The sequence below is a fragment of the Typha latifolia genome, chromosome 5 (assembly GCF_019914945.1).
Source record: "Typha latifolia isolate L0001 chromosome 5, TyphaL0001v2, whole genome shotgun sequence".
Lineage (NCBI taxonomy): Eukaryota > Viridiplantae > Streptophyta > Magnoliopsida > Poales > Typhaceae > Typha > Typha latifolia.
This window is the reverse complement of record NC_133090.1, coordinates 1,209,196-1,225,488: the sequence shown is the minus strand read 5'-3', so window position 1 is coordinate 1,225,488 and position 16,293 is coordinate 1,209,196. Positions and strand designations below refer to the sequence as shown.

At 36.2% G+C, this 16,293-nt stretch overlaps 4 protein-coding genes and 1 long non-coding RNA gene across 12 annotated transcripts; 4 read left to right on the top strand and 1 right to left on the bottom strand.

Annotated features, from left to right (window-relative positions):
* The first annotated feature begins 712 nt into the window (after window positions 1–712).
* LOC140789621 (proteasome subunit alpha type-7-B-like) lies at window positions 713–3,673 on the top strand. The gene is made up of 3 exons (XM_073139392.1): window positions 713–980; window positions 1,065–1,479; window positions 3,264–3,673. The coding sequence occupies exons 1-3, from the start codon at window positions 808–810 to the stop codon at window positions 3,423–3,425; spliced, it is 750 nt and encodes a 249-aa protein (XP_072995493.1). The 5' UTR covers window positions 713–807; the 3' UTR covers window positions 3,426–3,673.
* Window positions 3,674–4,484: 811 nt separating this feature from the next.
* On the top strand, window positions 4,485–7,766 carry LOC140789622 (rac-like GTP-binding protein 5). Its single transcript, XM_073139393.1, has 8 exons — window positions 4,485–4,623; window positions 4,775–4,940; window positions 5,428–5,515; window positions 5,608–5,717; window positions 5,809–5,872; window positions 7,007–7,071; window positions 7,193–7,258; window positions 7,342–7,766. Exons 2-8 carry the CDS (start codon window positions 4,842–4,844, stop codon window positions 7,441–7,443), a joined length of 594 nt encoding a protein of 197 aa, XP_072995494.1. The 5' UTR covers window positions 4,485–4,623; window positions 4,775–4,841; the 3' UTR covers window positions 7,444–7,766.
* On the bottom strand, window positions 6,061–8,406 carry LOC140789625 (uncharacterized). Its single transcript, XR_012109221.1, has 2 exons — window positions 8,301–8,406; window positions 6,061–6,487 (listed from the first exon to the last, which is right to left on the bottom strand). It is a non-coding gene; the product is annotated as an uncharacterized lncRNA (long non-coding RNA).
* Window positions 8,407–8,458: 52 nt separating this feature from the next.
* Window positions 8,459–9,916, top strand: LOC140789624 (ubiquitin-conjugating enzyme E2 28-like). The gene is made up of 4 exons (XM_073139394.1): window positions 8,459–8,734; window positions 9,260–9,387; window positions 9,490–9,594; window positions 9,682–9,916. Exons 1-4 carry the CDS (start codon window positions 8,665–8,667, stop codon window positions 9,823–9,825), a joined length of 447 nt encoding a protein of 148 aa, XP_072995495.1. The 5' UTR covers window positions 8,459–8,664; the 3' UTR covers window positions 9,826–9,916.
* Window positions 9,917–11,780: 1,864 nt separating this feature from the next.
* LOC140789620 (basic leucine zipper 19-like) lies at window positions 11,781–15,887 on the top strand. 8 transcript variants are annotated; one of them, XR_012109217.1, is made up of 5 exons: window positions 11,832–12,003; window positions 12,209–12,997; window positions 14,025–14,174; window positions 14,360–14,481; window positions 15,581–15,887. XR_012109217.1 is itself a non-coding variant. In XM_073139389.1 (3 exons), the coding sequence occupies exon 2, from the start codon at window positions 12,235–12,237 to the stop codon at window positions 12,994–12,996; it is 762 nt and encodes a 253-aa protein (XP_072995490.1). In that variant the 5' UTR covers window positions 11,781–12,003; window positions 12,209–12,234; the 3' UTR covers window position 12,997; window positions 15,581–15,887. The 8 variants fall into 8 exon arrangements, 3 of the variants coding, with proteins under 3 accessions (XP_072995490.1, XP_072995491.1, XP_072995492.1); XR_012109216.1 differs by lacking the exon at window positions 14,025–14,174 and having other exon boundaries at window positions 11,781–12,003; XR_012109219.1 differs by lacking the exon at window positions 14,025–14,174 and having other exon boundaries at window positions 11,859–12,003; window positions 12,212–12,997.
* The last annotated feature ends 406 nt before the right edge of the window (window positions 15,888–16,293 follow it).

The window sequence follows — 16,293 nt, the reverse complement described above, 5'->3', positions numbered from 1 at the left end:
TTCTCCTTTTATTCTCATTTTTACTATCTAACGAGGATATCTAGCTCCGACAAACTCTGGCTACGCAAATTTCACCCTAGTGAACTCTAACAAACTATGTTTTATCAAATATTTATTGTTTGAAACAATCATACGGTCCTTATGCTAGTTATTATTCTTTTCACTATCCTCCTTAGTATCATAACATAAGATTCATATATTGATTATTATCCTCCTCAAATACAATGATATTCATTTGATACGATGCAATCACTCTTTGGAGCATCAGACTCTAGACGTCATTATTTTTAAACTCATGTTGATTATGATAATGACCATAAGGATTTACGAGAGCCAACTCGGTATGCATCAAATTTTGACTTTTGAATAAGTTAGTACTTTCATTTAATTTTTACGATTTATATGTGAATAATTATAATTTTTTTATCATATTTTCTAAATTTATAGAAATATATTTTTAAATAATATTTACAATTTTATATAAATTAAATAAGTTTGATCCGATTTGGGTGACCGATATAGCCGTTATGGCTAAATAAGTAGCGTTTTTCCGGAAGACCGATACTAATCCCAATATTTCAAATGTTGGTTAAACAATCTCTATTTGGATCTCAATAAAGTAAGCCTCAATTGACAAAAAAAATGGGCTTTAATTGGGCCAGGGGCCCAGGGCCAATTAAAGTGTTAGGCTTAGCCCAGGTCTACCACCTTCTTCTCCAAGTAAAGCAAGAGGCTGTCGTAGGACTCTTCTTTTCCCCTCTTCGTCCGTTCTATTCCCACTCAAAAAGATCACCTAATTCCGAACCCATGGCTCGCTACGATCGCGCCATCACCGTCTTCTCCCCCGACGGCCACCTCTTCCAGGTCGAGTACGCCCTCGAGGCGGTCCGCAAGGGCAACGCCGCCGTTGGCGTCCGGGGCCTCGACACCCTCGTCCTCGGCGTCGAGAAGAAATCCACCCCTAAACTCCAAGACTCCAGGTCTTTTCTTCTATTGGTTAGGTTTAGGATCTATTCTTCTTCTTCTTCTTCGTCTTGTTCTAATTCCTTCTTATCCTTCTTCAGGTCGGTCCGTAAGATCGTAAACCTCGACAACCACATCGCCCTCGCTTGCGCGGGTCTCAAAGCCGACGCCCGCGTCCTCATCAACCGGGCCCGGATCGAGTGCCAGAGCCATCGCCTCACGGTGGAGGATCCGGTCACCGTCGAGTACATCACGAGGTACATCGCCGGGCTGCAGCAGAAGTACACGCAGAGCGGTGGGGTGAGGCCGTTCGGGCTCTCGACGCTCATCGTTGGGTTCGATCCCCACACCGGCGTGCCCGCGCTCTACCAGACGGATCCCTCGGGGACCTTCTCGGCCTGGAAGGCCAATGCTACCGGGAGGAACTCGAATTCTATGAGGGAGTTCTTGGAGAAGAACTACAAGGAGACGTCGGGGAAGGAGACTGTGAAGCTGGCGATCCGCGCCTTGCTCGAAGTAAGTTGCCTTTTTTCTTCCGTCAATTACAAGACAATGTTGAATACTCTAAGAATATTTTTTGACTTGGATTTAGATATGCGGCAGAGTATAATGTGTGTGGATTCGTAGTATTTTTTTTGGTTGACAGAAGGCAAGAGCCCTGTTTCATTGAAACAAAATAAAACATCATCACCAGAACCAAAGAGATTTCGATCTGTCAAAACCTTCCAAGTTCAGCATGTCCCCCTACTACTCAAAGAAAAACTAACAATTAGGCTAAACAACCAGGGGGCTTAATTTTTCTCTCTCATTGATTCGTAGTTTTCCACTCATTGAAATTTTTATCTGAAATGATTAATTGCTACTTACTCTTTTCTGACCCTTATGAAGATTATATGTTAGTATTTTACTCTTAGCAATTAGGATTTTTTTCTCTCTATGTCATATTGTATGCCCTATGCATGTGTCATCTTTCTTCTCAACATTTGCATTTCTGTCAAAGACAAAGTTACTACCTTGTTTCTGCTCAGATTTCACATATGAATGCCACACTACCTTTTTGAATTAGTAGCAAACAATGCCAACCTGCTTGAAACCAGGTTGGAGATTGGTTTAGTATAGCACTTATACATTTAAGTAGTTCATTTGGGGGCATGAGTTGCTTATCTTGGCCAACATGACCTATTTTGACCTTAAACAGAGCATACTATTTGTTAGATACATAGACGGACCGGTTTCAGTCTTTCAGATAGAAAGGAGCTGATATACTAGAAATTATGTTGCTTTTGGTCAGGTCCAAAATGCCCTGTTATCAGAGTTTGGTCGTGGCCTAACCAACCTTAATTCATGATCAGATTTATTTGATGCCTAGCACATCTATTATGATGTATAACATTCATTGGCCATAACTGGAAACTTCTATAGCAGGAGGCTATCATTGATGTTGTGTTGCACTTCCATTCATATGTCAATGTCTTGTTCTATACCTTTTGTCTGCCAACTGCAATAACAGAGGTCCTTAAATGTACTTATTTCTGTTTTCTCATTTCCCACGTATTTTTAACAGATACTCGAATATATTGTTGTGACGCATCTTTATGTTGAAGTGATTCGGCTAGCTTTGTGAAATTCCTATTATAACCAAAGGGAACTAAGAAGACTTCCCAGTTCCCAGTTTATCCTCACTTCTGACGGACATTTCTGTTTTTCTTTTATGACAAAGCTGAGGTCAGATAGTTGATGCTTGAGGTTTCTTCTCTTTTACTTGCTTTGTCAAACAAAATTTTGATCTTTACCTTAGAAATTAGCTTTTTTCATTTTAAATGTAACATGTAGTATCACATACTCAAATCAAATAGTACAGAACTTAAGCCTGTAATGGATATCAGATCGTAATTCATCAGTAGCAAGTAGCAACTAGGACTGGAAAATTTTGCACCTACCATGAATGTAGATGGTGATCTGGTGGTTTGTTAAACTAGTTTATAGATGTAATTATTTTTTCTAAATTTCAATTTGAACTTATTTTTTTGATACTGGAGTGCACTGTTACTTGCAAATCAATTGTCATAGATATTTCCTGGAAATTTTTCTTCTTTTGAAACCTTTGATCTCCACTGCACCCTTTAATCCTTCTTTCGTTATTTTCCAAAACCATTTGAGCCTCCTTATATATATAGCAATCTTTGCCCAAATTTGTCAGAAAAGAAAGGTTCTTTAATGACTTGTCCGATGATTTTTTTCTAGATTGTGCCTTTCACAGTCCATATCAATTTGATGAGCACTGGTTAACAATTTTTTAGGTCGTGGAGAGTGGGGGAAAGAACATAGAAATTGCTGTTATGACACACGACAAGGGTCTTCAGCAACTTGATGAGGCCGAAATTGATGCCTATGTTGCTGAGATCGAGGCAGAGAAGGCTGCTGCTGAGGCTGCAAAGAAAGGCCCTTCTAGAGAAACCTGATGTCTGGATCCTGTCATCAATTCCAGGAATATTTCAATAGTAGTTTCTTGTTTGTTACCATTCCAAAACTTTTGCTATTCAGATAAATACTGGGTAAATTGGTTCAACTCAGTAGATCTTTTTCTAGTAAAGGTGTCACTGACTTGAGGTTTATGTGTCACTTAATTACGCTACTTCTCAGTCATCTCGGTTAGATGTAATTGTGTGGCTTTATCATAATTATTCTCAATTCGCCTGGTTTACTTTTCTATTGCTGTCACAAATTTTAATGATCTGATGTCCTCGTTTTGAACAATGTGAACATGAAGTCTTGTACAATGAGTTGGAAGTTTTGTGAATCGTAAGCCTGATATTGGCTTGCATTGGTTAACTGGGAGACTTTGCTTCATAAGTTTTGCTCTTAAATCGTGATTCTGAGACTAAGTGAGAACTGAGAAGGATTAGGCTCTTGTTATGTAGGAGTTTTGTTTGGATCATTACCATCTTGTGATCCTTTATTAATAGTTCTTGTGCCAAGAGTTAGGCTTATGCCTGCATACAGAAGATTCTCCATGAAAACTCTTTTAACAATTTTTGATTCCAACTATTTTTCTTTCCTATATTAAATCAATAACTACAAACATCTAATTGGTATTCTTATTATAATGTAGGGTGTGAAATGAAAAATTCCCTTATTATTATTAGGGTTAATTATATCTCGACTCGATTATTATTGTTTATCACTTTAATCCCCTTAAGAATTTTTTTAATATATATATTATCTAAATTATTTAAATGTATCACTAAGTCTTAAGCCTTTTCCGTTAATAGTTTATTACACATTCCGATAAATATTTAAAAAAATTTATTTTCTCTTTCAATAGTCTTTACGATAACTAATCCATTTTTAACATGAGTGAAGAAGATAAAAAAATAAGGATACTTTAATCTATTTAAATCTAAATAATTAGTCATATTTTCTTTTTAAAAAATCTTAATAAATTTTTTAACGTAGCGTGATACAATTAGATAGATTATTGAGGGGTGAAAGTGAGAAACTGATAGCCGAAAGGGTGAAAAATGTAATTAACCCTTATTATTATTAGCTGGTGCTCGAATAAGCTCTTGATTTGTTCCCTTGCAATTCTTATATTTCACTCGCTGCACTTCTAATTCGTCGACGACCGCTTCAACCGCGCGATTTCTTGGTTCTCGAAAGGTAAAAAAATTCTAATCCTAAGCGAGGAACAAAGAAAGCTAAAAGAAAAAGTTAAAGAGAGATCGAAAATAGAGATCTTGTTGTAGATCTCCTCTTCCAGGTTTAGGGTTAGGTTTCGTTTCTTACTGTTCTTTTGCTTGATTTCATGGAGGAATTGGAATTGGCAATTGGGACTCTCTCTTGGGGATTTCAGATGCGTTGCTGAAGAGGAGGAGGAGATGAGCGCCTCGAGGTTTATAAAGTGCGTCACGGTGGGGGATGGGGCGGTCGGGAAGACTTGCATGCTTATTTCCTACACCAGCAATACTTTCCCCACGGTGAGCTTTGGTGGTTGATAAAAATTGCTCTTTTGAATGAGTTTTGGATAACGGGTTTCCAGTAGGGTTTAATTCTAGGAGAAAGGTCGGTTTTTTGTTGGTCGGAGGGAATGTGTGGTTGGAGAATCATTTCTTTTGGCTTTTCTGTTGTTTTTGTCGAGGATCATTTGATTTGCCATTGTTTTGATCCGAGAATGTTGTGAATGACTTCCTCAGATTAGGGCATTGCTGATCAAAAGTGGTTATTTATTGTTTACAAGGACTTTGATGTGCATTTCATTTAAAATTATATAGGGTCTCATGAACAAGCACGGTCCCTATTTTTATTGCTTTTGGGAAAGAAGACCATTTCATCCAAGAGCAACTTTTCTTCTAGCTTCTTGTCTGTTTTTCTGTTTTTGGATGACTGGTTAGCGGTTACAGATATTTACCCACAAAATCTTTAGTTATAGGATTTTTAACATTACTTTGATGTTTCGAGAGGCAGGATTACGTACCAACAGTCTTTGACAATTTTAGCGCGAATGTGGTGGTTGATGGTAGCACTGTGAATTTAGGTTTGTGGGACACTGCAGGTACATTTCTCTCATCTTGTTATTCATTTATTACTTCTTCATATGTGTCATATTTCTTTGGCTATCAATATCACAGTTAACTGAATAAACAGGGCAGGAGGATTACAATAGATTAAGACCGCTGAGCTATCGTGGGGCTGACGTTTTTCTGTTGGCCTTCTCTCTTATCAGTAAGGCGAGCTATGAAAATGTTTCTAAGAAGGCAAGAAAATTGTTCTTTTATCCCTTGCTCTAGTTTTCTGTAATAAGTTAAATTCATGTTTTTTCTGAGTTGCTGATTCTTATCTTTTCAGTGGATTCCTGAACTGAGGCATTATGCACCTGGTGTGCCTATAATTCTTGTAGGGACAAAGCTTGGTATGATCTCTATTTTCATTATACAGTTATAGCTATTTTGCATTACTATCAATGTGTAAAACTGAAGTGTATATATCACCTTGTATGCTGTTCTTTTTTGGTTACCACTGAGATCATAATCCTTGTTTAGTATGCTAATTCATTTATATGAAATTAAAAGCTCATATATGCTTGTATACATATTTCAATAACCATAACATAGAAGGCTGAAAACCTGTTGACATATAACCTGCATGTTTGTTGCAATTCCTCATTGGCCTTTAGTTACAGACGACATAGTGTCAAATATTTTAAAGATGCTCCCGCTCCCTTATGTGTACCAACATGGAAGAGGTTGACTCAAAGAAATCTTAGAATCCAGGAAGTAGAGTTTCAGACACTGGTAAAAGATGAAGAGTGGTACCTATATACTGGTAGAGTTCCAATACTGAAGTAGTGAGTGCTTATGAGAATATAGATTATAATCGGCATCAATGTCTCAGACTCAAATTTCCCTTCCTCCTGAGGGGTCTCTGTATGTAGCTGGCCCTAATTTGATCCCATATAAGATAGTCAAACCTATAAGAACAAAAATATTCACATTTGTGGGAGTCCTTTACTCTTTTCTTTCCGAACCTGTATGAAATGGATAAAAAATTTGATTATAGACATACTAGCAAATTGATTATTTTCTATACTTATAGTTCTGCCATAAACTGGCTGTCTAGTTAGACTATGTCAGTATATATTCGTATATCCATAGTTGTTTATGTGTTTTGGCAGATGAATTTGAATGATGTATTGATGTGTTCATATGAACATTACATCTTAATGTTGCTCATTACCATCTATTCTAGTGTAGTAAGATCAAGATTTGAAGCATGTTACTCCTTGCAGGTCGAACTTGACACTTAAGCTCACATGCGGCATTAGTTTTTGTGTATTCTTTAGCATTTTGTGACATCTCCTGAGATTTTTTTTTTTTCTGAGTGTGCTTCCAAGATACATACTATAATCAACATAAGTTATTTGGCGATACAAATAATTGATCTCCTACTTTTTAAATTTTATATTTATATTAGTCTTGTAGCTTGATGTCCTTTATATTATAGATTTCTTTATGTTGTATGTAACTGCCAATTGGCTTGTTTGCAGATCTTCGGGATGATAAGCAATTTTTTGTTGATCACCCTGGTGCTGTTCCCATTACTACTGTTCAGGTGTTGGTCTATGGCAATTCTGCATTTTTCCCTTTTGCCGCTTTCCTATATATTATTGTTATATTCTTGTCATCAATTTATTTTATCATAGTTCCATGTTTGAATTTGCTAACTTATGAAGGGAGAAGAACTGAGGAAGCTAATAGGGGCTCCTGCCTACATTGAGTGTAGCTCGAAGACCCAGCAAGTATTATTGATTCTTTATCCTTGACTATATCACATTGTCATTTCCTTGTTACTGATTTATATTCTCTGTGCATTAATTTGCAGAATGTCAAGGCAGTCTTTGATGCGGCTATAAAGGTTGTGCTCCAGCCTCCCAAGCAAAAGAAGAAGAAGAGAAAGGCACAGAAGGGCTGCTCCTTTTTATGATCATAGGATAGAGAAAACAATGACCCACAAGCTACCCTGTTTTTCGTACTCTCATGTCAATTAAAATTCTTGACCTTGGTGGATTATCTACTGACAAGCAGCAAGCAAGCGGTTGAAGCATCAGCTGATACTTTGTTCTGTCTTTGTGGTGATCTTGTACCTGACTTTATGTAAGATAAAATGTATCTTGTTCAATTTACCTATTCACGTTGATGTGAGAGAAGTCCTTTTGTTTTTTTACCCCCCTGTTTTCCTAGATTGGACATGGTAATATTTCTCTTGTACCCTAATTTAATTACTGGAGGCTTGATTACTTTGCACAATAGCTTTCTAGCGTCATATTTAACAACTTTTTGTTGCTTATCTCCAGTCAAATTCTCTATATTTTATATTCTTCCTTCCAAGACTTACGAGTAGTGGTCCTTAAGGTCAGCTAGTTATAAATGATAGCCTGTTGTTTTTATGCAATATTGTTTACTTTTCTATTCCGATCAAAGAGTTGTTTTGGATCACGAGTTAGTGGAATTTCTTTTCATCTTGATTGTATGTTTTTGGATCATACTGTGATAAGAAGTTTTCATGCTGATTAATTCTGAAATCAAGCAAGAGAAAGGCAAGCATACTTTTCCAGGAGTTGCATATACATGGTTACATAGAAGAATACTCTCAATAGATTGGAAAAGAAGCAGGAGAATAAGTTAAAATCATCTCATTGAGCTAATTGTATGACTTGCCGGCCAATGCTATCATCAAAAGTTGCATCAAAGAAGATACCAGCTGGAGATTATTCTTAGGGTCCTATGTGAATTGAAAATAATCTTTCTGAATTCTGGAGTACAAAGATCAGAAGAACATACCTGATACCTCAAGTCTCCAAATGTTGAAGATTCTCATTGAGCAAATCACAAATATCTTTGCTTTCTATTTGGTCATATACATTGAATTGTATGAGTGGTAGGCCCTCCACCCATAGATTCCTCTCCTTTGAATAATGATAACCACTGGTTCTATGCCTACCTTTGTCTCCTTTAAAATTCAAAGTATCATGGCAAGCATACAAAAGAAGTGGTGCCTACCACCCAACCCATTAATTTTAGCAGATGGAATTCTCCAACCATTTCTTCATCTTTTATTTGATACCCTTCTTCTGTAATCCACCAATTCTCTTCCTATATAATCTTTACTTCCCCTACTTCCAATTCAGAGCAGTAGTTTGTCAGAATGGCTTCAAGGAGAATAATTAAGGAGCTCAAAGACCTGCAAAGAGACCCACCAACTTCTTGCAGTGCAGGTATTTGTCTTGTTGCTTATTGTTCTTGATATGCTCTAATCAGTCTAGTTGGATGAACTCTTCTTCTTTTGGTTTTTTATTTTAGGGCAAATTGTAGTTTACCCTCTATAGCTTCACGCAATTTTAACCGTTAGATTTTTCATCTAAAACTGACTATGCAAATGATATAACTACCCATACCATCATTAAATCAAACTGTATTTATCACTATTTGGTTAGTGCATAAACATTCCTTATTTTTAAATAACATACTAAATACCACTTTCTTTCTAAAAGTATGCTTAAGTGTAATTAACGTGCATAACTTAAAGTTATACTTTATTTCTCTATCTTCGGTGAAAGAGTGTGAAAAAATTATATGACTTATTTTCCAACTAATATGCATAAACTTTTTATTCGTGCTTAAGGCTTACACATGAATCAAACGAGACCTGAATCTTTTCATATCTCAGTTAGCAGCTTGATAACAGATGTAACTTAGTTTCAACCACAAGGAGATTACCTTGTTAATTGTTTTCTTTTCAGGTCCTGTAGCAGATGACATGTTCCATTGGCAAGCAACCATTATGGGCCCAAATGATAGCCCCTATTCTGGTGGTGTTTTCCTTGTGACCATCCATTTCCCACCAGACTATCCATTCAAACCTCCCAAGGTAACAAACATCTCAAGATACTTCATTCTCTCAAAACAGAAAATAGTATCATCTTTCACACAGATTAAGCATTAGAAATTTGAAAAAAAAAACTGTTGATAGGTAGTATTCAGGACAAAAGTCTTCCATCCAAACATCAATAGCAATGGAAACATCTGCTTAGACATCCTCAAGGATCAATGGAGTCCAGCTCTAACCATATCCAAGGTTATTATTCACTTCATCTATTAATTTCAGTGAGAGCTCACTAATATCTTCTTATTCTGATGCTTTACACTAATTCATCATCTGCAGGTATTGTTATCAATCTGCTCTTTGCTGACTGATCCAAACCCTGATGATCCACTGGTCCCTGAGATTGCTCACATCTGCAAGACTGATCGATCGCGGTATGAGTCGACTGCTCGCAATTGGACTCAAAAGTATGCCATGGGCTAGAGACATATCTATACCATTTGTTTCAGTAATGCTATACTGAGAGGATGAGTGTATCAACAGTATGTGAAAATAAATCAGGGCAATTTTGACATGTATTCTGTTTATGGATGTTCTATTTGTAAGGAATCAGATGAATGTTTAAGTTGAAACTTCATCATAAAACAGAAGCAACAAAAAGAAGACAACATTAAGATAAATTCAATGAAGGTCTCTAGGTGGTGTATGAATGATCTTAAGGTTTCTTATGGATTCTGAAAGGTATATAAAGTGAAGTAGCTAAACTGGAAAGGAAATTTCTGATAATTCTCAGTGATCAGATGGTAAGACTAAGGCTACAGTAAACAAAGCCTTTGATGCTATTTTAACTTTTAAGCCCTTGTTGCAGAATAAACTTTTTGTGAAGTATTATTCAGGAGCACCAATAGCTATTACCTAAACAAGGTTCAAGAAATTAATTGATTCATATGATCCAAGACAGCCAAATAGACAAATATTAATATATGAGTTCCATCTCTGTGGATTAGATTTCTTCCTTTGTTAATTCCATTAAGCATGTATATTTCACAATTAATTAAACAAGGGACCACCGATACCCACATAACCTCCAAATAAACTCCCTAGGCACAATCGAAACAAAGAGTTTAAAACCAAGATTACGAAAAGCTAATGCCCCCACAATTCGACCATTAGGCTAATAGATTTTCTAAATTCCATATTTTGAGTGTATATTTTTAACATCTATAAGTTAAATTTTAGTAATTTAATAGACAAGATACAAAAATATCTTTAAATAAGAAATATATATAGAGACAAGAATAATGGTATTTTTGTTTTTTTAAAAATTAAATTCATCTGAAAGAGCAAGAGTTTAAGAGGTATTAATGCAAAATCTAAGGTGGTGATTGGTTGAAAAATAAGGGACTCATATCCATGGATTATGGATCTCTTAATCATTAAGTTACTGTCAACATCATTTAAATTTTAGTCTAATAAATACCATGGTTAACATGTTTAACATTAACAAAGATAATTATATAAAAAAAATACCCCTACACTTTTTCAATAGCATTAAGTGAATTTTCGAATGGTAAACATGTAAAAGAGGACTCTTTATATTATTTAAAAGAGGTCTATTTTATTATAAATCTTATTTTGATTTACTTAGTTTTGAAGGTCATACTTTTGTAATCAATAGTTCATTTTAGATATACCTATGGATCAAAATTTAATGGGATTTCAAGCAAGAAAAATATAGATAAAAATATAAAGAAAAAAAATTTAGAACGCCGATAACTTCGTGCTAAGTTATTCATTTTGGTCAGTAAAGATATAGAAAAGATCAATAAAAAATAGTGCATCAATTCCTCGTAAAAAAGAAAAAAAAAGATGACAACTCCTCTAAATTTTAATTTTAAATTATCTAATCTTTTGCCGACTAAAAGTAAGACCAGTTGCAATCTATTTTGATAAACAAAATTGATAAGAGAGCTAATTTTGTAAAAAAAGAAATAAAATTATGATGCAAAGTCATACTCATACTCATACCATCCTTGTTCCTTTATTTTATTTGTACAAATGAGAGGGCCCATAAAACTTTGAAGCCATTCCTTTTTTCTTATATATATATATTTCTTTGAGGGGCTCCACATAATTATATCTATCGCATCACATGAGGTATGGCCACATGGGCCAACTTTCACATCACATAATTATATCTACGGATTTTTCCTATTAAAAAAATAAATTTGAAAAAAAAACTCACCCCACGTTTTGCCTTTTTTGATTATTAGTCAACAAATGATTAAGATCCAAATTATTGGTAACTTTATATATATATATATATATATATATGGACGGTCAAGGAAATAGGTACATGATTTGATGTAAATAATTGAACGGCTGAGATAAAAAGGAAATCGTACATAGATCACCCACGGCCCCCGGGTGATTCCTTTGTAATTTACATCGATGATTTTAACCAATCGCTTGGGCTCGCTTTCTCGGTTATATCTCTTGTCAAAAATTCCAATCTCGTCGTTGGTTTTGCTCGACTTTGGGTCCGTCGCAAAGTCCTCGCTTTTGTAGCGTTGTTAGGGTTCTTGCTTGGAGCTCTCCTCTTGACGGATGCGGGGAGTCGTTCGAAGGCTTGCGATTGGAATCTTTGATTGTTATTGTTGGGTATTCGATTCTTCCCCTTTTGCAACTTAGTTTTTGGCTTAAAGATTGGTTTTTGACTTCTGGGTCGTGCTCAAATTTTGATTTTTATTTATTTATTAAAAGGTGTGCAATTCGTAGAGAACTATTGTTCGGATCCAAATTTGTTCTTTGGGTCTTACTTGAAGTAGGATTTCTAAGGCATTGGCTACTTTTTTCTTCTTTCTAGTAGCTTTGCTTCTTCTAGTCAAGATCATGGAGGAGGCGGACCTTGATTTTGCCAATCCTGAGGAATTCTCTGATAGTTTCTTCAATGATATCTTTAAAGATAGCAGCCAACACCACTCCTGCACCCACACCCATACATGCAACCCTCCTGGCCCTGACCTTTCTCACACCCACACTTGCTTCCATGTCCACACTAAGATCCTCTCTGCTTCGGGGGACGAGACTGCGGAGTCCACCGAGAAGAGTTCTTCCTCAAAGAAAAGACCTTTCGGCAATCGTGAAGCAGTTCGGAAGTATCGGCAGAAGAAGAAGGCCCAAACTGCGTCGCTTGAGGACGAGGTGGTCCAATTGAGAGCCATAAACCAACAGCTGATGAAGAGGGTTCAAGGTCAAGCCGCTCTCGAAGCGGAGGTTGCTAGGCTTAAATGCCTGCTTGTTGATATAAGGGGGAGGATTGAAGGGGAGATTGGTTCTTTTCCTTACCAGAAGCCGGTGAAAAGGGGTGGGGAATTGGCGTCCGATGTGACGCAGGGGAACTTGCTAGGAGGTGGCCAGGTTATAAATGCTTGTGACTTTATATGTGATGATCAGGTATACTGCGTTGGTCCAGGAATGCAAGGGAAAATTGTGGGTCAAAATGGTGCTGTGAATGGTCAGGCATTAGGTGTTTGTGATATTGCAAGCATTCAGTGCATTGGAAGTTCAAATTCTGGATCGAAGAATTCTCTGGCATGCGGATGCGGGAGTATTATGCCAGTTGGCTGTTCATCAGATGTGGAAAAATATTAAGGTCAGATTTATCTGTTTTCTGGTTTTATGTCCATTCAGTTAGATACATGCATTTCTTAGCTAGTGCATGGAGTAACTAAATAAATCACCGTTTTTCTTCTGTTTCTGTTTGCTCAATACTCCAGTTTAGCTGTAAGTAGCGAGTTCACTATCCTATTTTAGGCAGTGTAATGGTGCTTATCAGTGGGACATATGAATTTTTATTCGATTTATAAAGTTGGAAAGGATTTAATTCTCTGCCCTTGTTATGCCCATAATTTTTATGTGCAAGTTTACAAACTTACTACTTGTATGCGCCAATCAAGGCTTAATTACATGAAACTGTCCAATTAATCTCTTCCAATTCCAAACTCTTTTGTTGTTCTGACTTACTTCCCTTCTTATCAAAGAAATGAGAAGCCGAATTTGGTCTTTTGTCACTGAGTAATCCTTTTTATTCAATGCCCTACTAAGTACTAATTCTCGATATGTTGCTGGATGAATTGGATCTTAAAGACTTCTGGACATAAAGGTGATATTTGATTTGTCCAACTGTAGATGTTGGAAGTACTTTGTATCATCCTTTCTTTCAGAAATGTTCTCTGTTTACATTGGTTGCTGTTATTTATTGTTAATGATTGACTTAATCAAATTAGTGTAATCAAATTTGTACTTTTCAAGTTTGGAGCACCGACTTGTTTTCATTGATTAACCCTTCTAAGATAGCACATTCTTGATCTCAATTTGAAGTCAAGTCCATAAATATTGCTCCTTAGTGCGACCCCTTTGAACTTATCGTAATAGGGAATTCACTTATATCTCTGTGTATTGTTTTTAGACTGTCATTACTTTATTAATATGCCCTTAACTACACTAGTACATCTATATGCACTTCTTTCTTTTCTAAATCCACCAAGTCAATTCCATAGGAACTCGTTTGGAAGTCTTCTTCTCATTTACAAAAGACCTTGTATAGTTCAATCTTCTTCTCTTGAAACTCTTGCATGAACACTTAGCTTCTATGATCAACTTACCTAGCATGTAAACAGATCATCAGGTTGGGAAAGTTTAACTTGAGATCATCAAGCCAAGTGCATTCCTACTCTATTGCCCTTATAAAATCTCTGAAGTCTGCTGGCCCATGTGCATGGCGTTCCAGTGGTTTCATGATGTGCTGGGGCATTATTGAGTTGCCCAAGGTAAGAGATAACAACTTTTGGATCTCTTACCATTTATTTGCCATATAGTAATAGTAAGGATGTTAATCAAATTCCAGTAATTCCTGCTGTTTAATGACATCAAGACTTTACTGTAGTTTTTTAACCGTGCATCTCCTATATGTCTTGAGCTGCAAGCTTACTTCTGATGTTTTCTTCTTCTGTAGCATTTGGCCGGTAGCAATTTACTATTCAGAAATAAGTAAGAGCATCTATCTTTTTGTGGGGCTGGTGTGAAGTGGTGTCTAGAAAATACTTGTCAGAGAGCAGAGTTATGGAGTTGGCTAAGGTGAGAAGTTTCCCATACCCCACACATTGACTAACCATGTATAACGGAAATAAGAGGGCAAAAGAGATATGCATAGTACATACTAACATGATCTTATTAACTATCATTTCTCCATAGCACATACTTGTCAACCCAATCAGAGAAGGCACATACTAAGCCAAACGGCATTAGAAGGTTCTCATTTGGATGGTAGTTCTTTGTCATGTTTTGAATAAGTGAGCTTCTAGTGCTGTTTGGCTTCCAAAAAGCTATGTAATAATGCAAGGTTCACCTCATCTCGGATGTTATTGTGGTCTCGCCTTCCCTGATTGAAGTGGAAACATTGTTCTCACTTCTCAGTACTGGATTATGAAACCATTTATAGTGTCGTCATTAAATGGGCTGACCTTGACGTATTAGAGAATACAAAAACTTAAGGTGACTGACTTCCTAGCAATCTAATGGTGAATCATATAATGCCTATTGGAAGCAAGTGCATTCAATACATAAGGGTGTCATAGGTACAGCCTACATCTAGACTACTCGCTGCAGAAGTGCACTGAATGAATAGTTTTTTAGTGATTCAGAGTGCAGGATATTGGCTGATCTTAATATGAATAACCTATCGGGATAAACAAATGGTTACCAAAAATAAGTTTCTAAGACCAAGCTAATCAGAATATGTGTTATCATCTGAGTTTGTTATTGGCAGTGCTTCATCGTTTAGATTTTGGAATGGTATACGTTAAAGAACCAATTAGCTAGTTTATCTCTTGTGCTATTTAGAGAGTTGGATGTCAAGTAAAAAGCGGATCATCTATGCTACATAGATAGAAAGCTTTCTTTGTAGCTTAAACTTTATCCCCACCTATTCTTTCTCTCTGCCTGGTAGCTAGTCATAAAGTTATCAAATTCCTGCAAAGATTTCTCTATCGGTAAGTTGTGCTCTATGCAGCATTCATTTTTTTGTTGTTGTGTGTGTGTGGTAAATATTGTTTTTTTTTTGCGGCATTTGATGAACATATTAATCTAAAACAGGAGTAATCAAGTGATTCTTGTGCTCAATTTTGTGTTTGTGGTTACTGATCCCTCTCCTTGTCTTTTTTATGATCTTATGCAGCAATCAGATGTTGATATTCCGCCGGGGCAATAACATCGAAGGGTTTCATCAGCAAATGAGCGATCGCTTCACGTCAGCTCTTTCATAGATTCCTTTTTTTCTGTTTCAGTTTCGTGGTTACATTTTGCTACTCTTAATGTTGGACTGAGAGCTTAGTGATGCTCATGTTTTTTTGATCCCTAATTTGCGTTGGCTAATCTTAGTCATTGTAATTAGTTTGATCCTCCTTTGCTCAGTTCTCTTGTTCACCCAAAATGTATTAACTGTTTGACCTCCGAATGAATATATATGCACTTCATTTGTTTAACTGTGATTAAATTACTTTTTTTTTTTTTGTGTGTGTGAGAAATTTCGAAACTAGCAGCACTAAGCCACTAACACCTCTTTGGAAATGCTTATGTGACACATTTTTAATTTAATAATCACATATATATATATATATATATATATATATATATATATATATATATATATATATATTCTGAGATTTTTACTGAAGGAAAGAGGAAAATATATTCAAATTCCAGAAAAAGGGCTCATAAAAGGAAATAATTTCCAATTAGTGGTGATTTAAGATGTTGGCCCGAATTTAACAATAGAACCAATCGTTGTAATTTTCGGGTCGGATCTGACCTTGATAGCGGGTTTGGTCTGAGATCCGATTCGTTCGCAAAGGGGCGCAGGCATCTTATTAGAGAAAGAACAGAAATTAC